Here is a 17,374-nt window from a genome sequence, read left to right on the forward strand (position 1 = left end):
CAGTGGTGGAAGAAGTACAGATGTGCCACTTCAAAACTTCACACGTTACTGTTCTTTCCCTGAAAGTGCCCTGAAAATGCTTTTTTCCCCTCCCTGTTCTGCCCTTAAAAATGCACTGTTTTGCCCCTGAAAAGAAGTTGTCACTACACCCCCCCGTTTTTCCCTTCAACAGACATCCATATACACAAATCCACGGAGCGCTGCCCTGCGCGCAGCCATTGCTGCGGTGTCAACGCTCCGCGGACACGACACCGCAGCAATGGCCGCCTACAGGCAGCGCGTCTGTGGATTCGTCTATACATGAGAACAAAAGAATGTGTGTTGAAGAAGGTGTCAGACTCATTATGAGGCGAAAGGTGATTTGAAGAGGTCCTTGACCAGTTGCTCAAAATAATTAGCATCATAAAAGCAGTGATCATCAAAATAATTCAGCATTTTAAATGCCCTTCTTTGTCCCTCTTATTGCCCTGGGAATCCCCTGAAAATGCACTGTCTTGCCGATGGCAGGACATTTGAAGTTTTGAAATGGCACATCTGTACTTACATTTTTACTGGAGTAAAAGTACAAATACAAGTTACAATTTAGACATTTACACTTTTATCCACAATGACTTACATGTGTAACCACAGTGTAGAAATACTCTGTTACAATAAATACCTGCAAAAGTACAAAAGTATTGTCATAAAAACATACCTACAGTACTCATTATGTATAATGAACTATTTCACTTTTTTCTTTTTGTTAAAATCTTTTGAAAATAGCAGATCTACAAGATCATAACATGATGCATTGCAAATCATTGTGAGCTTGTAGATCTGCTATTTTGGAAATAACAAAGTATAAAATTGTGTTTAACGGTTCATGTATGTTTTGTAATAATACTGTAAATCTACAAAGTAACTAATAACTAAAGCAGATGGATAATTGTAATGGAGTTAAAGGTACAATATTTGCCTCTGAAATGTAATGGATTGTCAAATTAATATGTATTTGGCTGCAGACCCCCATCTGAAAAGATTTAGAGCCAGAGACCCCAATAAGAGAAGATTTGTGATTAAATATTTTCAAAATGATTCCACATAATTCATTGTTTCTTTCTAAATAGCAGATCAATACAAGCTCACAACACTGATGATTATGATTATAATTATAATAATGATTAGTTATTATGTTTTGCTATATTGACTCATTGTGCTGGGGATTCCCCGAATGGGGAGGCATGCGTTAATCCGACAGACCTTTTCTCCGACTATGTGGCATCCGCGTGCGGTTAGGGTTAGGGTGCGGGTTTGGTTCGGGTTTAGTATTGGAAACGTCGGAGCGCTGCGCTGTCGGAGGAATGCGCTGTCAGACTAACGTACTGCACCCCCCTGAATGACCCCTGGCTCTGGACTTTGAGAAACACTGGTATGAAGTATTAAACATGTGAATAGTAAAATAAAGTAAAAAGTATCTATAAATTGTACTTAAGTAGAGTGTTTGAGTAAATGTACTCAGTGAGTTTCCAGCGTTGTCAGTAGCGTTACATAGAATAGAGCAGAAAACCACTGAATGTGTTGTGATTGTTTCCATTATCATAGAGCCTGTAACCCTGTAACCTCATGTCTACTGTGTCTCCCTGCTCCATCTCTACTATCACTCCATTAGATATGTATTCATAATATACATGATTATTGTATCCATAGTTATAAATGACTTGCTGATTATTTTTATACATGTAGATAAACACAGACTCTGATGATGATGATCCAGCGTTTGATCCGGTAGCTGCAGTGAATCTGAAGTAATAAACTCCTTTCATTGGAGCTCGAAAATAACCTAGAAAACACACAAACATACATGCACAGGCACGCACGCACGCACGCACGCACGCACACACACACACACACACACACACACACACACACACACACACACACACACACACACACACACACACACACACACACACACACACACACACACACACACACACACACACACACACACACACACACACACACACACACACACACACACGGATCATGTTGACACTTTTAAACACTGTTAAAAATGTAGAATCTATTTTTTTTAAAGGAAAGATTTTCAAAAACTGAAAAGCCGATCTACAAGCTCACATATATTTTAGAAGAGTGTTTTAGCCTGTAATGACGCTGCAGAGTTAACCCTTCACATGCTGTTACTGATGTTTTCACAGGGATTGTTGTGTCATTAGTTGGTTAGAGATAATTGACTGTGTTAAGCTCATTAACATAATTAACCTAATCACTTAATGTAAAGCTCATTAACATAATTCACGTATCACTTAATTTAAAGCTAAATAACATAATTAACATAATCACTTAACATAAAGCTAATTAACGTAATCACTTAACATAAAGCTAATTAACGTAATCACTTAATGTAAAGCTTATTAACATAATTAGCGTATCACTTAATGTAAAGTTAATTAACATAATCACTTACATAAAGCTAATTAACGTAATCACTTAATGTAAAGCTCATTAACATAATTAACATACTCACTTAATGTAAAGCTCATTAACATAATTAACATAATCACCACCTACCTGTAGATGTATTGTAGGCGTTGCCGATGTTAGTGATGACATTCTTATAAACCAGAGTGGTTGTAGAAACATATCCAACACTACCCAACCCAGCAGAGAAGGCCACCTTTGGTTGGTCTGTCAACACAGGAGCATTATCACATTATTTATATTGTTATAAAAGCAAATATTATACTATTAATTATCTAATTACGAATAAGATTATGAAGTTGTTGTCGGCAGAAACCTCACATCTCCATATTTCAACTTTTTATGTTTTCATCAATTAGTGCCCTACTTCATCATACAAGAGTGTTGAACAAAAGTACTGAAAATAGCAGATCTACAAGCTCACATTGCGATGCAGTGTGAGCTTGTAGCTCTGCGACTTTCACTATTTTAGAACGTTTTTAAAATCATAATAAAAAGAAATGATTTTGGACATACAAGGTTTTCACCTGACAGCAAAGATAAAATATATTTTACTATTTTACTATATCATTATAAAATCAATTATTATACTATATGAATTATTACATTATTTACATTATTATTACAACATATCGTTGTTGTCGGGCAGAAAACCTCACATCTCCATATTTAGACTTTGTATGTGTCTTTTTTGTAAATGAATGCCGTGCTTCATCATGCAAGAGTGTCGCACAAAAATGTGAAAATATCAGATCTACAAGCTCTTTGTAGATCTGCCATTTTAACTATCTTAAATTATTTTTAAAATAATAATATAAAAGGGATGGTTTTGGACATACAAGGTTTCCACCTGACAGTGACGATATATAAATGCAAGAACCGTCCATAATGTATGACCATATATAGCAGTGGTTCTCAAACTTCATTGTGTCAAGGACCGCCAAAACGATATGTATTGGCCGTGGACCCCCATCTGAAAAGGTTTTGTGCCAGGGACCCCCAGAAGAGAAGAGTTATGTTTGAAACATTTTCGATATTTTTAGAAAATCTACAAGCTCTCAGCGCGGCATGATGTGACACGCTGTGAGCTTGTAGATCTGATATTTTTAACATATATAACATATAAATGGATAAAGTGGTTGAAATGATTGTGATGCTATATTAACTACTTTAGCTGGGGGCCCCCTGCTACCCCCTCAAGGACCCCTGGGGGTCCCCGGACCCCACTTTGAGAACCACTGATATATAAGAATATGCCCATAGGTCCGCTATTTGTGGAGTTTTGTTGTTTTATTATTCCCTGTATTCTTCCGATTCTTCTGCCACTTTTCGCAGTTCTGGATGAACCGTGCTGTCGCTTTTTACGAAACTCGGCCATATGGTAGATGGTCATGAAAAACGATCAAGAAAGAAATTCTCACACTCATTCGTCAAAAGGTGGTGCTATAGCAAAATGCCAACTTTGAACAGGTACAACTCATGCCCTGTTTGACCTACAGCCATGAAACTTGGATACACACCTTAGATTGTCCGCAATTTTGAGCAGTTTGAAAAATACTTGTTTATGGCAGTTCTGGCTTAACCGTGCATACGCTTTTTTTTAAAACTCGGCCATATGGTAGATGCTCATGAAAAACTATCAAGAAATAATTCTCACACTCATTCGTCAAAGGGTGGCGCTGTAGCACTCAATTGAAAGTGCCAACTTTGAACAGTTACAACTCATGCCCTGTTTGACCTACAACCATGAAACTTCGATACAGACATGCGTCTCTTCATGCCCGACAATTTTCGTGGTCTTACTTTTGACCTCTGACCTTTAGTTCGCCAACCATTTTGAATTATATGAAAAACAGCCATTGGCTCATAACTTCTGCATTTTTTCACTTATAGAAAATCCGCCGCTTTTGTTTTGTCGGCAAAGGTCCTAAGTTCATGTGTAAAATGTTTCGTGCAGATTACTAAAAAATCCCAGGAGGAAATAGATTTTAACTATTGCAGTTTTATGAAAAGTATTCATCTGCCCCTAACACATACATGCAAGACTCACATTTCTTTGAAACGTTGCAGTAATGTAGAGAGTCATTCCAAATATCACTGAAACCAATCTCACTCCAATTGGCCAAAGAGGGGCGCTATAGCAATGTTTTGAAAATGCAAACTTTAAACAGGCAAAAGTCATGCCTCGTTTGGCCGAAAGTCGTGAAACTTGCTTACACTTGTGCCTTGACTCATGAGGAACACATCTATCGCTTTGACCAGTAACCTCCGCCCTTAGATTGTCCGCAATTTTGAGATGTTTGAAAAACACTTAAACCCAGGATTTTTCTGCTATTTGCGTGAAACTGTATCATCTGTGTGATCTCCTTTTTCACAGTTCCTTGTCTGTTGGTCCAATCTCCCTTAAATGAGTGCCTCTCTCTCTCTCTCTCTCTCTCTCTCTCTCTCTCTCTCTATTATCGCTGCTTGCAGCTATATTTGTTTTTGTTTTTACTTTTAATGTTTGAAATGCTAATTGATTCATTCAGTCAAGTGCATAAAAATAATTAAAACAATACTTAAAAGTTGTTAAAATTAGTAAAAATACTTTAAAGTACTTAGAATGAGTAAAGATACTTTAAAGTACTTAGAATGAGTGAAAACGTCTTAAAAGTTTATAACATGAGTAAAAATTATTAAAAGTACATCAAATGAGTAAAAATACTTACAAGCTGTTAAAATGAGTACAAATACTGTAAAGTATATTACTGTACTGTATTTGAGTTAAAGTACTTACAAGTACATTTTGTTTCTAGTTACCTTTGATTTCTGTCTTCAAGGCCTCCATGTTGGTCTGAAGGTATTGGACATGGTTTTCACTAGTATTCAGTTTGGTCTGAAGGTCTTGGATGCTAGTATTCAGTGTGGTCTGTAGGTCTTGGATGCTAGTATTCAGTGTGGTCTGTAGGTCTTGGACATGGTTCTCACTAGTATCCAGTCTGGTCTGGAGGTCTTGGACAAGAAGGCAGTTCAGAAGACAAGAAGGACAGTTACATTTAAAAAGGAGTAGATACCAGTGAAGTTAAGGCTGTAGCCAACTATACAAAGAACAATAATGTGTTCTGTATGGACACCTCAGTACAAATCTACATATGGAATTAAATAATACATTAAGAGGCTAGAGATGAGTATCTGAGGATTTCTGATAGACAATGTCAGCATAATCTACAATGGAAGTTATACTTGAGAAAGTATTATTTCCCTCTCTTCAAAGGAGAAGCAGTTAATTGAAGGATAAAGTGAGCACAAGTTAGAGCATTTAATTACTAAACATGAAGTTATAATACCTGCATTGTGTCTCTCAGTGGCGTTGACCCTCATTTCTAGGGTGGACAGCTGAAATCTGAAAGCTGAAATCATCCCAGCATTAGCATTAAATTAATCAGAAATACTCATGCAGTTTACATTTAAACATAACATAGATTTTAGTGGTTTATTTGACCAAATCTTTAAGCTTCACTTTGTCAATTTTGTGGATCAAGTATAAATTGCATTTTCAAAACATTGTCTATTTTGAATATAATATATGTTTAACTTAAAGGAGACACACCATGAATTTCACTTTTTTTTTTTTTTTTTTGGGCTCCCCAGTTCTCTTGTACCCCAAAAAATATTTTTTTTTAACATTCAGTCATTCATTCTCATTTCAGAGATTTTCAAAATGGGCGTGTCTGAACAGGCCATCTCAGAATGGCAAGTTTGCTTACATCACCAAACTTTCTGCCCATGTATTTTGATGTATTCTGAGTATTTAGAATTGCTCAGTAGCACCCCTCTGCCCAACAGGACGTTTTGGTATTGCAGCTGAAAGTGCTTTATAAGCCTGAGAGAATTGACTTGGGATGAGTATATCTGAGTGTTGATTTAGGCTCAAAACTTTTGAAAATGGTTTGAGGGACATACACCATATGATATTAAATATCATTTTTTTTTTTTAATTCATGGTGTGTCTCCTTTAAAACATCTCAGCGTTTAGCTGAAGTACAAGTTGAACGCCAAATTCTTAGCCTGGTTGCAGCCACTGAATCGCTAGCCATGCAGGCAACTATACAAAGAACAATGATGTGTTCTGTATGGACACGCCCATTAACAACAATCAAAAAGAAAATCAACAGTAAAGAAAAGCATGGCAAGGAGAGGCAGGAATCTCAGATATAGACTACTGTACATACATACTGTACATATATCATAAGGAGAGGCAGGAATCTAAGATATTTAGACTACATAATAAACTGTACTTGTAGCATAAACCAGGTACAGTAGGCCTATGTAGCCTACATGAGGTTAGAAATATGAACTAAGGGGACGTGCTGGTTTCTACAGACCAGTTTTGAAGCCTGTAGTTCAGGGAATTCAAATCCACCATCTTCCGGTTGTGAATAATTGAACGCTATTGGGTAGAAGGGGAGCGAGGGCGGGTCTTCACTCAGTAGAACCAGACACACGGCGGACTACAAATTCACGGCCACAATTGAGACAGCGCCCCCACTCGAGCTGCAGCTGTCAATGCAATCCCTATGAGAGGCATCGTAAAATACCATAATTTCACTGGTTGACTACTGAGGCTGTAGCGATTTTTTTGTGTTCTAATAGTGTCCCATTTGTTTGATTTATCCTTTACCTGCTATCTCAATATACAACCCACAATATACTATAATATACTCCATCAGTGTGTCAAACGTTCCAGCATCTGAAATCTAAAGTTTAAGTGGTCGCATGGTATATACGTCACGGACGCATCTCTTGAGGTTTTCAATACCCAGATACGTTTGTGTCTCTCATGTATCATTTTTATAGCCTATTTATTTTGGACAATCATCCAAACAGCATCTTGCTGTGTAGACTATGGATATTAATACTAACCTGGAGAGTTCACTAAGTAGTTGAAAATGTTGGGATATGTCACTCCTCCATTTAGTTGGGTTATTTCCCCAACTTACCCACACGTGGTAAACCCACACGTTTTAATTTTTCATGTACTGTCGGAGCTCCGCGGTAGGTAGAAAATTAATATAAGCCTTTGAGATGTTCAAAATATAGACATGAACAAAGTCAGTCGAAAAAGCCATGGGTTTCCGAGGCTAGTCGGGATTGGGATGAGAATTCCTCTCTTCAAAGTCGGCGCTCGTAAAGACAGTGATGTCACTGAATTGCGACTACTTGTCTGTCTGCCATCTCCCTTCTGCTGTGTTAACATTATGGGTAACCCATTCAAGTGGCAAATTAAATGTGAAACACATCAACTATTGAGAAAACAAGAACAAGTGTGAATTTTGTAGTCCGCCGTGTGTCTCTATACCCAATTCAATGAAAATGTATGGTAGCCTAATTTACAAAAACGCATATGATAATAATTGAAAGAAGACTTTAAACAAAATGTCAGAATTATTTCACAATTTTCAATTTTGGATTTTCCCTTTTAAAAATCCTTTAATGGGTCTGACGTTTTGGGCACCCCTTCTGAAATGGTGAGATACACCCTAAAGACTGTGTTTACCAAATGTGGTATTTCCACCATGTAACAATTTGACCATTTGTTGAGCTTAATTCCCCCTACTAATATGACATGTTATGTTGCCAGGTTTGAAAGACAGTGGACAATGATGACAAATATGTTAATTGTGTTGCCAGGTTCTACAGACAGAGGACATTGATGCTGATTAGTGAATATACTTACAGTGAACACCCACTCCAATTCCAGCCAATAGGAGGAGACCTAGCAGACCCACAACGACCACAGGAAGCCTGGAGCAGCACTTCCTCTCTGAAGATACTGAAGTGACTGTTGACACCAAGCACAGTGTAGCAGTAAGCTTTCTCTCTCTGTGTGTGTGTGTGTGTGTGTGTGTGTGTGTGTGTGTGTGTGTGTGTGTGTGTGTGTGTGTGTGTGTGTGTGTGTGTGTGTGTGTGTGTGTGTGTGTGTGTGTGTGTGTGTGTGTGTGTCTGCCTACCAGTGACATCATCGGCAGGTTTGGTCAAGGATTCAAACTTGTTATTTGAGTTTTTTATTAATGTTTTAACTTTCAATGAAAATAAAGGCTATAGTTTCTATTGGCTTGGATAATGACATTGTTGACGTCACTGGTAGATGAACAACTTGGATAATGACATCGATGATGTCACTGGTAGGTGAACTGTCCACAGAGTGAGGCACATGCAGCTGCTCTGTGCTGCAGTAACAGGATGGTTCTCTATTCCATGGATCTTCAACAGGGGGTCTGGGACCCCCTGTTGAAGATGGAAGATGTTGAAGACATTGGAAGCACCCCCCAAGGGGTCCCCAGAGTTACTACAGAGGGCACCACATTTCTGTGTGATAGAAATGTTTTTCTATTTTTCCTTCTTTTTATTTATTTTTTAATAATGTGAATATTTGAAAATACTGTATGTATGGATGTTTATTATAGCATTTCCACAGAGTGGTATTATAATTGAAAAATCTATAATACAATGACAACATTTCATCGTCTCATTACTATTCCTCTAAACAAGTGGTTCTCAACCAGTGGTCCGGGTACCACAAGTGGTCCTTGAGGGGGTTCCAGGTGGTCCCCACCTAAATGATGGAGAGCTGGTAACCAAATGGACCGTTATAGATCTTTAACTCTTGAGAGTGTAAAATGAAACCAAAATGGCAGTGGTGTAAAGTAACATTTACTCAAGTGCTGTACTTAACACTTTTGAGGAATTATTTACTTCACTGGGGTATTTCCCATTTTCAATACTTTTACTTCTACTACACTACATCTCAGAGGCAAATATTGTACTTTTACTTGACTACAATTATTTGACAGCTTTAGTTATTACATACATTAACCACTTTAGCCCTATTTTAGGCTATTTGAAAATAACCAACTACAAGATATTGTAGATCTGCTATTTTCAAACATTTTAGTACTTTTACTTTTGGTACTTTAATAAATTTTGAGTAACATTTTGAACACAGGCCTTTTACTTGTAACAGAGTATTTTTATATTGTGGTATTGCTACTTTTACGCAAGTAAAATATCTCAGTCTCAATAATATCCCGTTTCATTTTATGCTCTCAAGAGTACTTATTGGGAAGATGTATGGGGGCGGGCTAGCTCTGGTCCATAACGTAGAAGGAGTTCTCCTTAACACTATGTTACTTTCGAGCCGTTGCCCACACACCCCCGGCAGCGCAGCGGCCGCAGCTTCTCGTCTGTAGTAAAAAATGTAAAATACACTTTTGCTACTCACCAAAACAAAGACGGTTTTAAGATGTTGAAAGCCTATACTTTTCTTGGTGGAAACACTCAGAGACCCCCACCTCACGTCTAAAATTCATTTTTTGTCCAGAAAAGACAATATTTCACCGGAAGGAAAACATGTTTTAGTTACTCCACTGAGCTCTCTACACATCTGCTCAATGGAATTTTCCCCTTCCGGTGGAATATTTTCTTTTCTGGCCAAAAAGTGTATTTTAGACGTGAGTTGGGGGCTCTGAGTGTTCCCATTAAGGAAAGTAGGCTTCCAACATCTTAAAACCGTCTTTGTTTTGGTGAGTAGCGAAAGTGTATTTTTCATTACAGACGAGAGGCTGCGGCCGCTGCACTACCGGGGGTGTGCGGGCAACGGCTTGAAAGTAACAGTGTTAAGGAGAACTCCTTCTAATGTTATGGACCAGAGCTAGGGGCGGGCCATTCTGCGCATGCGTTAAATGTGTCAAATATTTTAATGCAATTAATTCCCAAAAATATTATCGCCGTTAACGCGATAATTTGGACAGCATTAGAAAATGCACATTAATATGAATCCGACATATTAGCAAAAATATTGTGTTTACAAACAAATAAACAAAAACACGTAATTTTCATAACTCTGATGATAGTGCCGTCAAATTAATCTGTGAAGCTATCAAAGCTGCATCATGTTGTGGAGGAAACTCATAGTCACTTAAAATAAAACCTGTAATTCTTCCAAACTATAGTCTCAAATCTCTTAACTCATACTCATAGATACTTAAAAAAAAAACTGTAATTCTTTCAAACTATAGTCTCAAATCTCTCAACCCATAGTCACTCAAAATAAAACCTGTAATTCTTCCAAGCGGGAGGCATGCGTTAATCCGACAGACCTTTTCTCCGACTATGTGGCATCCGCGTGCGGTTAGGGTGGGTGCGGGTTTGGTTCGGGTTTAGTATTGGAAACGTCGGAGCGCTGCGCTGTCGGAGGAATGCGCTGTCGGACTAACGTACTGCACCCCTTCCAAGCTGTAGTCTCAAATCTCTCAACTCGTCACTTAAAATAAAACCTGTAATTCTTCCAAACTATAGTCTCAAATCTCTCAACACATACACTTAAAATAAAACCTGTAATTCTTCCAAACTATAGTCTCAAATCTCTCAACACATAGACACTTAAAATAAAACCTGTAATTCTTCCAAACTATAGTCTCAAATCTCTCAACTCATAGTCACTTAAAATAAAAACCTGTAAATCTTCCAGGCTATAGTCTCAAATCTCTCAACTCATAGTCACTTAAAATAAAAACCTGTAAATCTTCCAAGCTATAGTCTCAAATACCTTAACAGACAATCAGTTAAATATGATGAGCTGCTTTGAAAGCCTATTATCAAGATGCACGATTTCTCTAAAAGTAAAAAAAACAACAACAACGACAAAGTTTTATAAAATTATATAATGTAGGTCCCTGCTTCATGTATTTATACAGGGACCCCCTGTATACATATCAGGGAAATTGGAACATCTTGGAAGGAAGCAGAGAAGATCGCCCAACACCGAACCAGCTGGAGGAAATTCATAAATGACCTTATGCTCCCCAAAGAGCCAAAGGGTTTAAGTCAAGTTAAGTCTGTATATAAATGGCCTGAAAAATGTTGAAGTCCCTTGCTCTGTTCTATACCTACAGTACACATGTAAATGAATACAAGCCTAACAGTTACGTGTTACACAGACACATAGGTGCATCATAAAAAATGAAGATGGTGGCTAGTCTTTCTTCAGACGAACCACAACGAAGGTTCTTGTGTCTATCCTTTTGACCGTTGAATGCACCTGTATTCACATGCAATTTTGTTAATATAAGATTTGTATCAATCAATCAATCAATCAGTCAATCAATCTTATCATTGATGACGTAACGTCACATTTAATACTATTTATGGATGGTTTTAATAACATATCTTACCAGACTGCAGTATCTTGTGTGGCTGTTGCTCCCGAGATGGAGTGTTGTCCACATTACTATAGATCGCATCATCTTCCTCTTCCATCTCAATGTTTTCAGAGTGGAAAGCCACAGACATATCTACCTTTATGACTTAGATTCTTAAATGAAACAGTCCACTTCTTTACCGTTATGACTCAGATTCTAAGTGATACGGTCCACTTCTTTACCTTTATGACTTAGATTCTAAAGTAATACGGTCCACCTCTTTACACACACACTGAAGAAAAGTGAAGTATCGTCTCTCTTTTATGTCTTTGCCTCTCTTCCTCTTTGTCTGTTGGTGCGTTCCTCCCTCACGATTAGAAACGCTTTGTTGGCATTTTTTATGTTTGGCTGTTGTTTTTAGGGAGTCACCAAAGTTTAAAAGTATTTATCCAGGAAATATGTGGTATATTATAACATATTGGTGGTTAATTATCACTATAAATGTGCAGGTGAATACAAAGAAACTACACAACAAACTGAGTGGCTAGTAAGCCCGTCTAGGACTCCGGAGGTCCTGGAGGTCCCAGGTACGATTCCAGCCCTCAGCAATGTGTTGAAGTGTCCTTGAGCAATACACTTAACCCCACCTGCTCCCCCTCCGCACTCCTCTGTGGGCAGCACTCTGAAGTTCCCTGCGGGATGTAAAAGGTATAAAAACAAAAACCTATAGAATAGAATTGGGACAGAACACAGTACATATGAAGTCAGGAATAGTTAGGGCTCTAGTCCCACAGTCCATCAACACCATCACTAGTTCAATAATAAATATAGCTGCAAGCAGCGATAATACAGGGCCAGACATGGAAACGAGAGAGAGAGAGAGAGAGAGAGAGAGAGAGAGAGAGAGAGAGAGAGAGAGAGAGAGAGAGAGAGAGAGAGAGAGAGAGAGAGAGAGAGAGAGAGAGAGAGAGAGAGAGAGAGAGAGAGAGAGAGAGAGAGTTTGTTTGTGTGTTTGACAGCGTACTAGTGGCTCCATTTGACTACACAACACAGCCATCATGGAGAGAGAGAGAGAGAGAGAGAGAGAGAGAGAGAGAGAGAGAGAGAGAGAGAGAGAGAGAGAGAGAGAGAGAGAGAGAGAGAGAGATGGATACTGGAGAGAGAGAGAGACATGGATACTGGAGAGATAGAGAGAGAGAGATGGAAACGGAATAGATGAGAGAGAGAGAGACAGACATGGAAACTGGAGAGAGAGAGAGAGATAGAAACGGAATAGATGAGAGAGAGAGAGAGAGAGAGAGAGAGAGAGAGAGAGAGAGAGAGAGAGACAGACATGGAAACTAGAGAGAGAGAGAGAGAGAGAGAGATAGAAACGGAATAGATGAGAGAGAGAGAGAGATATAGATAGATAGATAGATAGATAGATAGATAGATAGATAGATAGATAGATAGATAGATAGATAGAGAGAGAGAGACAGACATGGAAACGGAATAGTTTAATGAGAGAGAGAGAGAGAGAGAGAGAGAGAGAGAGAGAGAGAGAGAGAGAGAGAGAGAGAGAGAGAGAGAGAGAGAGAGAGAGCACCATGGAAACGGAATAGATTGAGATTGTAGATCGGCTATTTTCAGAATGAAGTATGTCATACGTTGAAAAACGTACTCTCAAATATGCATTTCAGGTTATCTTTACCATTTGCACATGTATTCATTGATACAGTCATGTTGTTTGCAATTCAACTTAAATGAAGTCTGCAAGTGAGGCTTGAACTGACGACCTTGAGATTGTGAGGCACTCATTTAAGGGAGAGGCCATTGGACCAACAGACAAGGAACTGTGAAAAAGGAGATCAGACAGATGATACAGTTTCACGCAAATAGCTGAAAAATCCTGGGTTTAAGTGTTTTTCAAACTGTTCAAAATTGCGGACAATCCTAAGGGCGGAGCTTACTGGTCAAAGCGATAGATGTGTTCCTCATGAGTCAAGGCACAAGTGTAAGCAAGTTTCACAACTTTCGGCCAAACGAGGCATGACTTTTGCCTGTTTAAAGTTTGCATTTTCAAAAAATTGCTATAGCGCCCCCCCTTTGGCCAATTGGAGTGAGATTGGTTTCAGTGATATTTGGAATGACTCTCTACATTACTGCAACGTTTCAAAGAAATGTGAGTCTTGCATGTATGTGTTAGGGGCAGATGAATAATTTTCATAAAACTGCAATAGTTAAAATCTATGGAATCCTGGGATTTTGGAGCAATCTGCACGAAACGTTTAACACTTGAACTTTGGACCTCTGCCGACATAATGATGGGAGCGGATTTTCCATAAGTGAAAAAATGCAGAAGTTAGGAGCCAATGGCTGTTTTTCATATAATTCAAAATGGTGGGCGATCTAAAGGTCAGAGGTCAAAAGTCAGACCACAAAAGTTGTCGGGCATGAAGAGACGCATGTGTGTATCGAAGTTTCATGGTTGTAGGTCAAACAGGACATGAGTTGTACCTGTTCAAAGTTGGCACTTTCAATTGAGTGCTATAGCGCCACCCTTTGACGAATGAGTGTGAGAATTATTTCTTGGTAGTTTTTCATGAGCATCTACCATATGGCCGAGTTTCGTAAAAAGTGTATGCACGGTTAAGCCAGAACTGGCAAAAACAAGTATTTTTCAAACTGCTCAAAATTGCGGAACATCTAAGGGCGGAGCTTAATGGTCAAATCGATACGTGTGTTCCTCATGAGTCAAGGCACATGACAAGCAAGTTTCACGACTTTCGGCCAAACGAGGCATGACTTATGCCTGTTTAAAGTCTGCATTTTCAAAAAATTGCTATAGCGCCCCCCTTTGGCCAATTGGAGTAAGTGATATTTGGAATGACCCTGTACATTTCTACAAAGTTTCAAAGAAATGTGAGTCTGCATGTATGTTTTAGGCGCAGATGAATAATTTTCATAAAACTGCAATAGTTAAAATCTATGGAATCCTAGGATTTTGGAGCAATCTGCACGAAACGTTTAACACTTGAACTTTGGACCTCTGCCGACAACTTCTAGGCGGCGGAATTTCCATAAGTGAAAAAATGCAGAAGTTAGGAGCCAATGACTGTTTTTCATATAATTCAAAATGGTGGGAGATCTAAAGGTCAGAGGTCAAAAGTCAGAGGGTGAAAGTTATTCAGCATGAGGAGACGCATATGTGTATGCAAGTTTCATGGCTGTAGGTCAAACAGGGCATGAGTTGTACCTGTTCAAAGTTGGCATTTTCAATTGAGTGCTATAGCGCCACCTTTGGACGAAAGATTGTGAGAATTATTTTTTGATCGTTTTTCATGACCATCTACCATATGGCCGAGTTTCGTAAAAAGCGACAGCACGGTTCAGCCAGAACTGCGAAAAGTGGCAGAAGAAGAAGTGACAGAATACTGCCAATATCAAAACAGGTACAGAGCTGAGAGCTCTGTCCCTGTAATAATAACATAGCCAGTCACATAAGACACGTGCCACCACACTCCATATAGCTCATAACCAAACAGATCACCACAAATCATATTCACATTTCCCAGGTCTTTTTCACAGTCTATACAAGGGGAGGGTTCTGGTCCACATGGCATTGATCTTTTTAGAAGGATCCCAGAGATTTCCGTGGCAAAAAAAAAAATAACTCGATGAGCCGAGGTACAAAACAAAAAGCCTGTATAGTTTGACCTTGCATAGAGAGAGAGAATAGGATACTAGAGGAGCAAAATTTAACATGACTGAATTATAGACCAAGATGACACTCATTTTTTTTGCCTGGTTAGATCTACATATCAATATTGTCCACAAAATACATAGTTTTCCACATCTATCAGTTATTGTTAAAATAAATGTTAAATAGCTCTTTATTCTGATAGTTATCATTGGTAAAGAACAGGGGTCTTCAACGTTTCCACGGACCCCTGCTGACAGAGATGAAGCAGGGATACCCTAATACATGGGTATTCAACAGGGGGTCCGTGACCCCTAGGGGTACTCAGAGTCACAAGATATTGTTGATATCTTTATTTGGAGTGAAAATATGCATGAATCAGACATATTATTAGCAAAGATAAAACACTACCCAACACAAACACTCCCAATGCGTGGAGGACAGTAGCAAAACAGAAAAATTAAACAATGCAGATCTATTCAAGCAAAAGTGTACATAGTTTTATATCCCCTCGGCCTGGAGGGGATATTTTACTTTAAATTTAAAAACCCACAAGAAAGTACTGACCAATATGATAAATGTATTTACACATGTGATGTATCGTTGCATAATTGTTGAATGCAAATTTGATGTAAAAAAAAAAAAGAAGAAAGATACAGTTTAACCCTAAAAAGTCTGTCAGCAGAACCTACTGTAGCAAGTTCACACTTTTGATCGTGGCTTCCATAATGTCCTAGACTTCACACCCACATGTCTGATACTGTAAATGTGTCCATTTCCTTCTGCTGTGTTATTAAAAGTGTTGCATAGTGAGTGCTGACAACTTAATTTGCTATTTTCGTGCCTTTTATACTATTGTTAGTTGAGCATGAACCTACTGTATCTCGTTAAAACGTATAAGGTTCAAATACTTTATATAGTAGATAAAAATATGAGTGATAATGATTTACAGCATAAGCCCTAAGAATGTTGACAGTTTAACCTGTTGTGTAATAACCTAACCTACCAGTCATGTCAAGTCACATTTATTTATAGCATATTTCATGGACGAAACTGTACAGAGCTGGTTGCAAATTTCACTGACGAAGTCTGGGTTATGAGCTGAATGGAAGGCTTTCTAAAAAATTAGAAGAATATGGTGGGACTGAGGACTACAGTAGTAATAATGTGCGAAACAATTTTATACAATGTATTAGGGGTCCCTGCTTCATCTCTCTATCAGTTAATGGGTCCACAGAAGAGCCCAGTCCTAATACACTATATACATTGTTTCACATATTACTAATATAGGCCTCAGTTCCTCCATCTTCTTATTTTTTAGAACGCTTTCCATTCTGTCATACAGAAAGATGAATGGCATGTCCGTTGTGGCCTTGCATAGAACTGTTAATTCAGTTCAGCTCACAACCGAAACATCGTCACTGAAATTTGCACCCAGCTCTGTGCAGTTTTGGGCAAGTAAAAACTCCTGCATATGAATTACTCCAACATGCACAATAACACTGTTCTGTGTGAAAGCTATCAAACCAGCCAATGTAAAAGTCAAACCTAGCCCCCCCCCCCCCCCCCCCCCCTGTTTTATGATGTTCTGCATAGTGCATATCTGTCTGTCATTTAATGTCACTATGAATTGAGTACAAAGGACCCCAATGGAAACAAGCCAAGGACTTTCTTTTTTTTACATTTTTATTCCTATTAGCTGACCTTGTATTGAACTGTACTTTCATGTGCTTTTTTTCTGGAAACTTCTAATAAAGTATTCAATCAATCACAGCTTTCAATGTTATCCAATGGCATCCAATTCTCATTTTGACTATGCATGCACCTCATGGTACCACAAAGGCATTAAAAACAAAGCTGCAGACCTCTCTAAACAAACTGGTCAGGTTACTACTTAGCCTCACACCTAGAACTCACTTAACCCCTACTCATTATGCTAGGGTGGGATGGCTCAGGTTACAGGACAGAGTAAAGCAACTTGCAATGGGCCTGGTCTACAAGATACGCAAAAAACATGGATGTGCCTGTAACCTGT

At 38.5% G+C, this 17,374-nt stretch overlaps 2 protein-coding genes across 2 annotated transcripts in view; both read right to left on the bottom strand.

The window, feature by feature from the left end:
* LOC311047055 (uncharacterized protein) overlaps window positions 1-17,374 on the bottom strand; it is a gene marked incomplete at its 3' end in the record, with an annotated part of 136,933 nt that overhangs the window by 37,437 nt on the left and 82,122 nt on the right. The gene's annotated exons all lie outside the window — the stretch shown is intronic.
* Window positions 1,486-11,930, bottom strand: LOC311046532 (complement C1q tumor necrosis factor-related protein 3-like). Its single transcript, XM_084058901.1, has 7 exons — window positions 11,895-11,930; window positions 11,694-11,851; window positions 8,198-8,302; window positions 5,808-5,870; window positions 5,281-5,364; window positions 2,572-2,688; window positions 1,486-1,819 (listed from the first exon to the last, which is right to left on the bottom strand). Exons 2-7 carry the CDS (start codon window positions 11,809-11,811, stop codon window positions 1,524-1,526), a joined length of 783 nt encoding a protein of 260 aa, XP_083915027.1. The 5' UTR covers window positions 11,812-11,851; window positions 11,895-11,930; the 3' UTR covers window positions 1,486-1,523.

This window comes from Gymnoscopelus microlampas (assembly GCF_963454915.1).
Source record: "Gymnoscopelus microlampas genome assembly, chromosome: 6".
Taxonomy (NCBI): domain Eukaryota; kingdom Metazoa; phylum Chordata; class Actinopteri; order Myctophiformes; family Myctophidae; genus Gymnoscopelus; species Gymnoscopelus microlampas.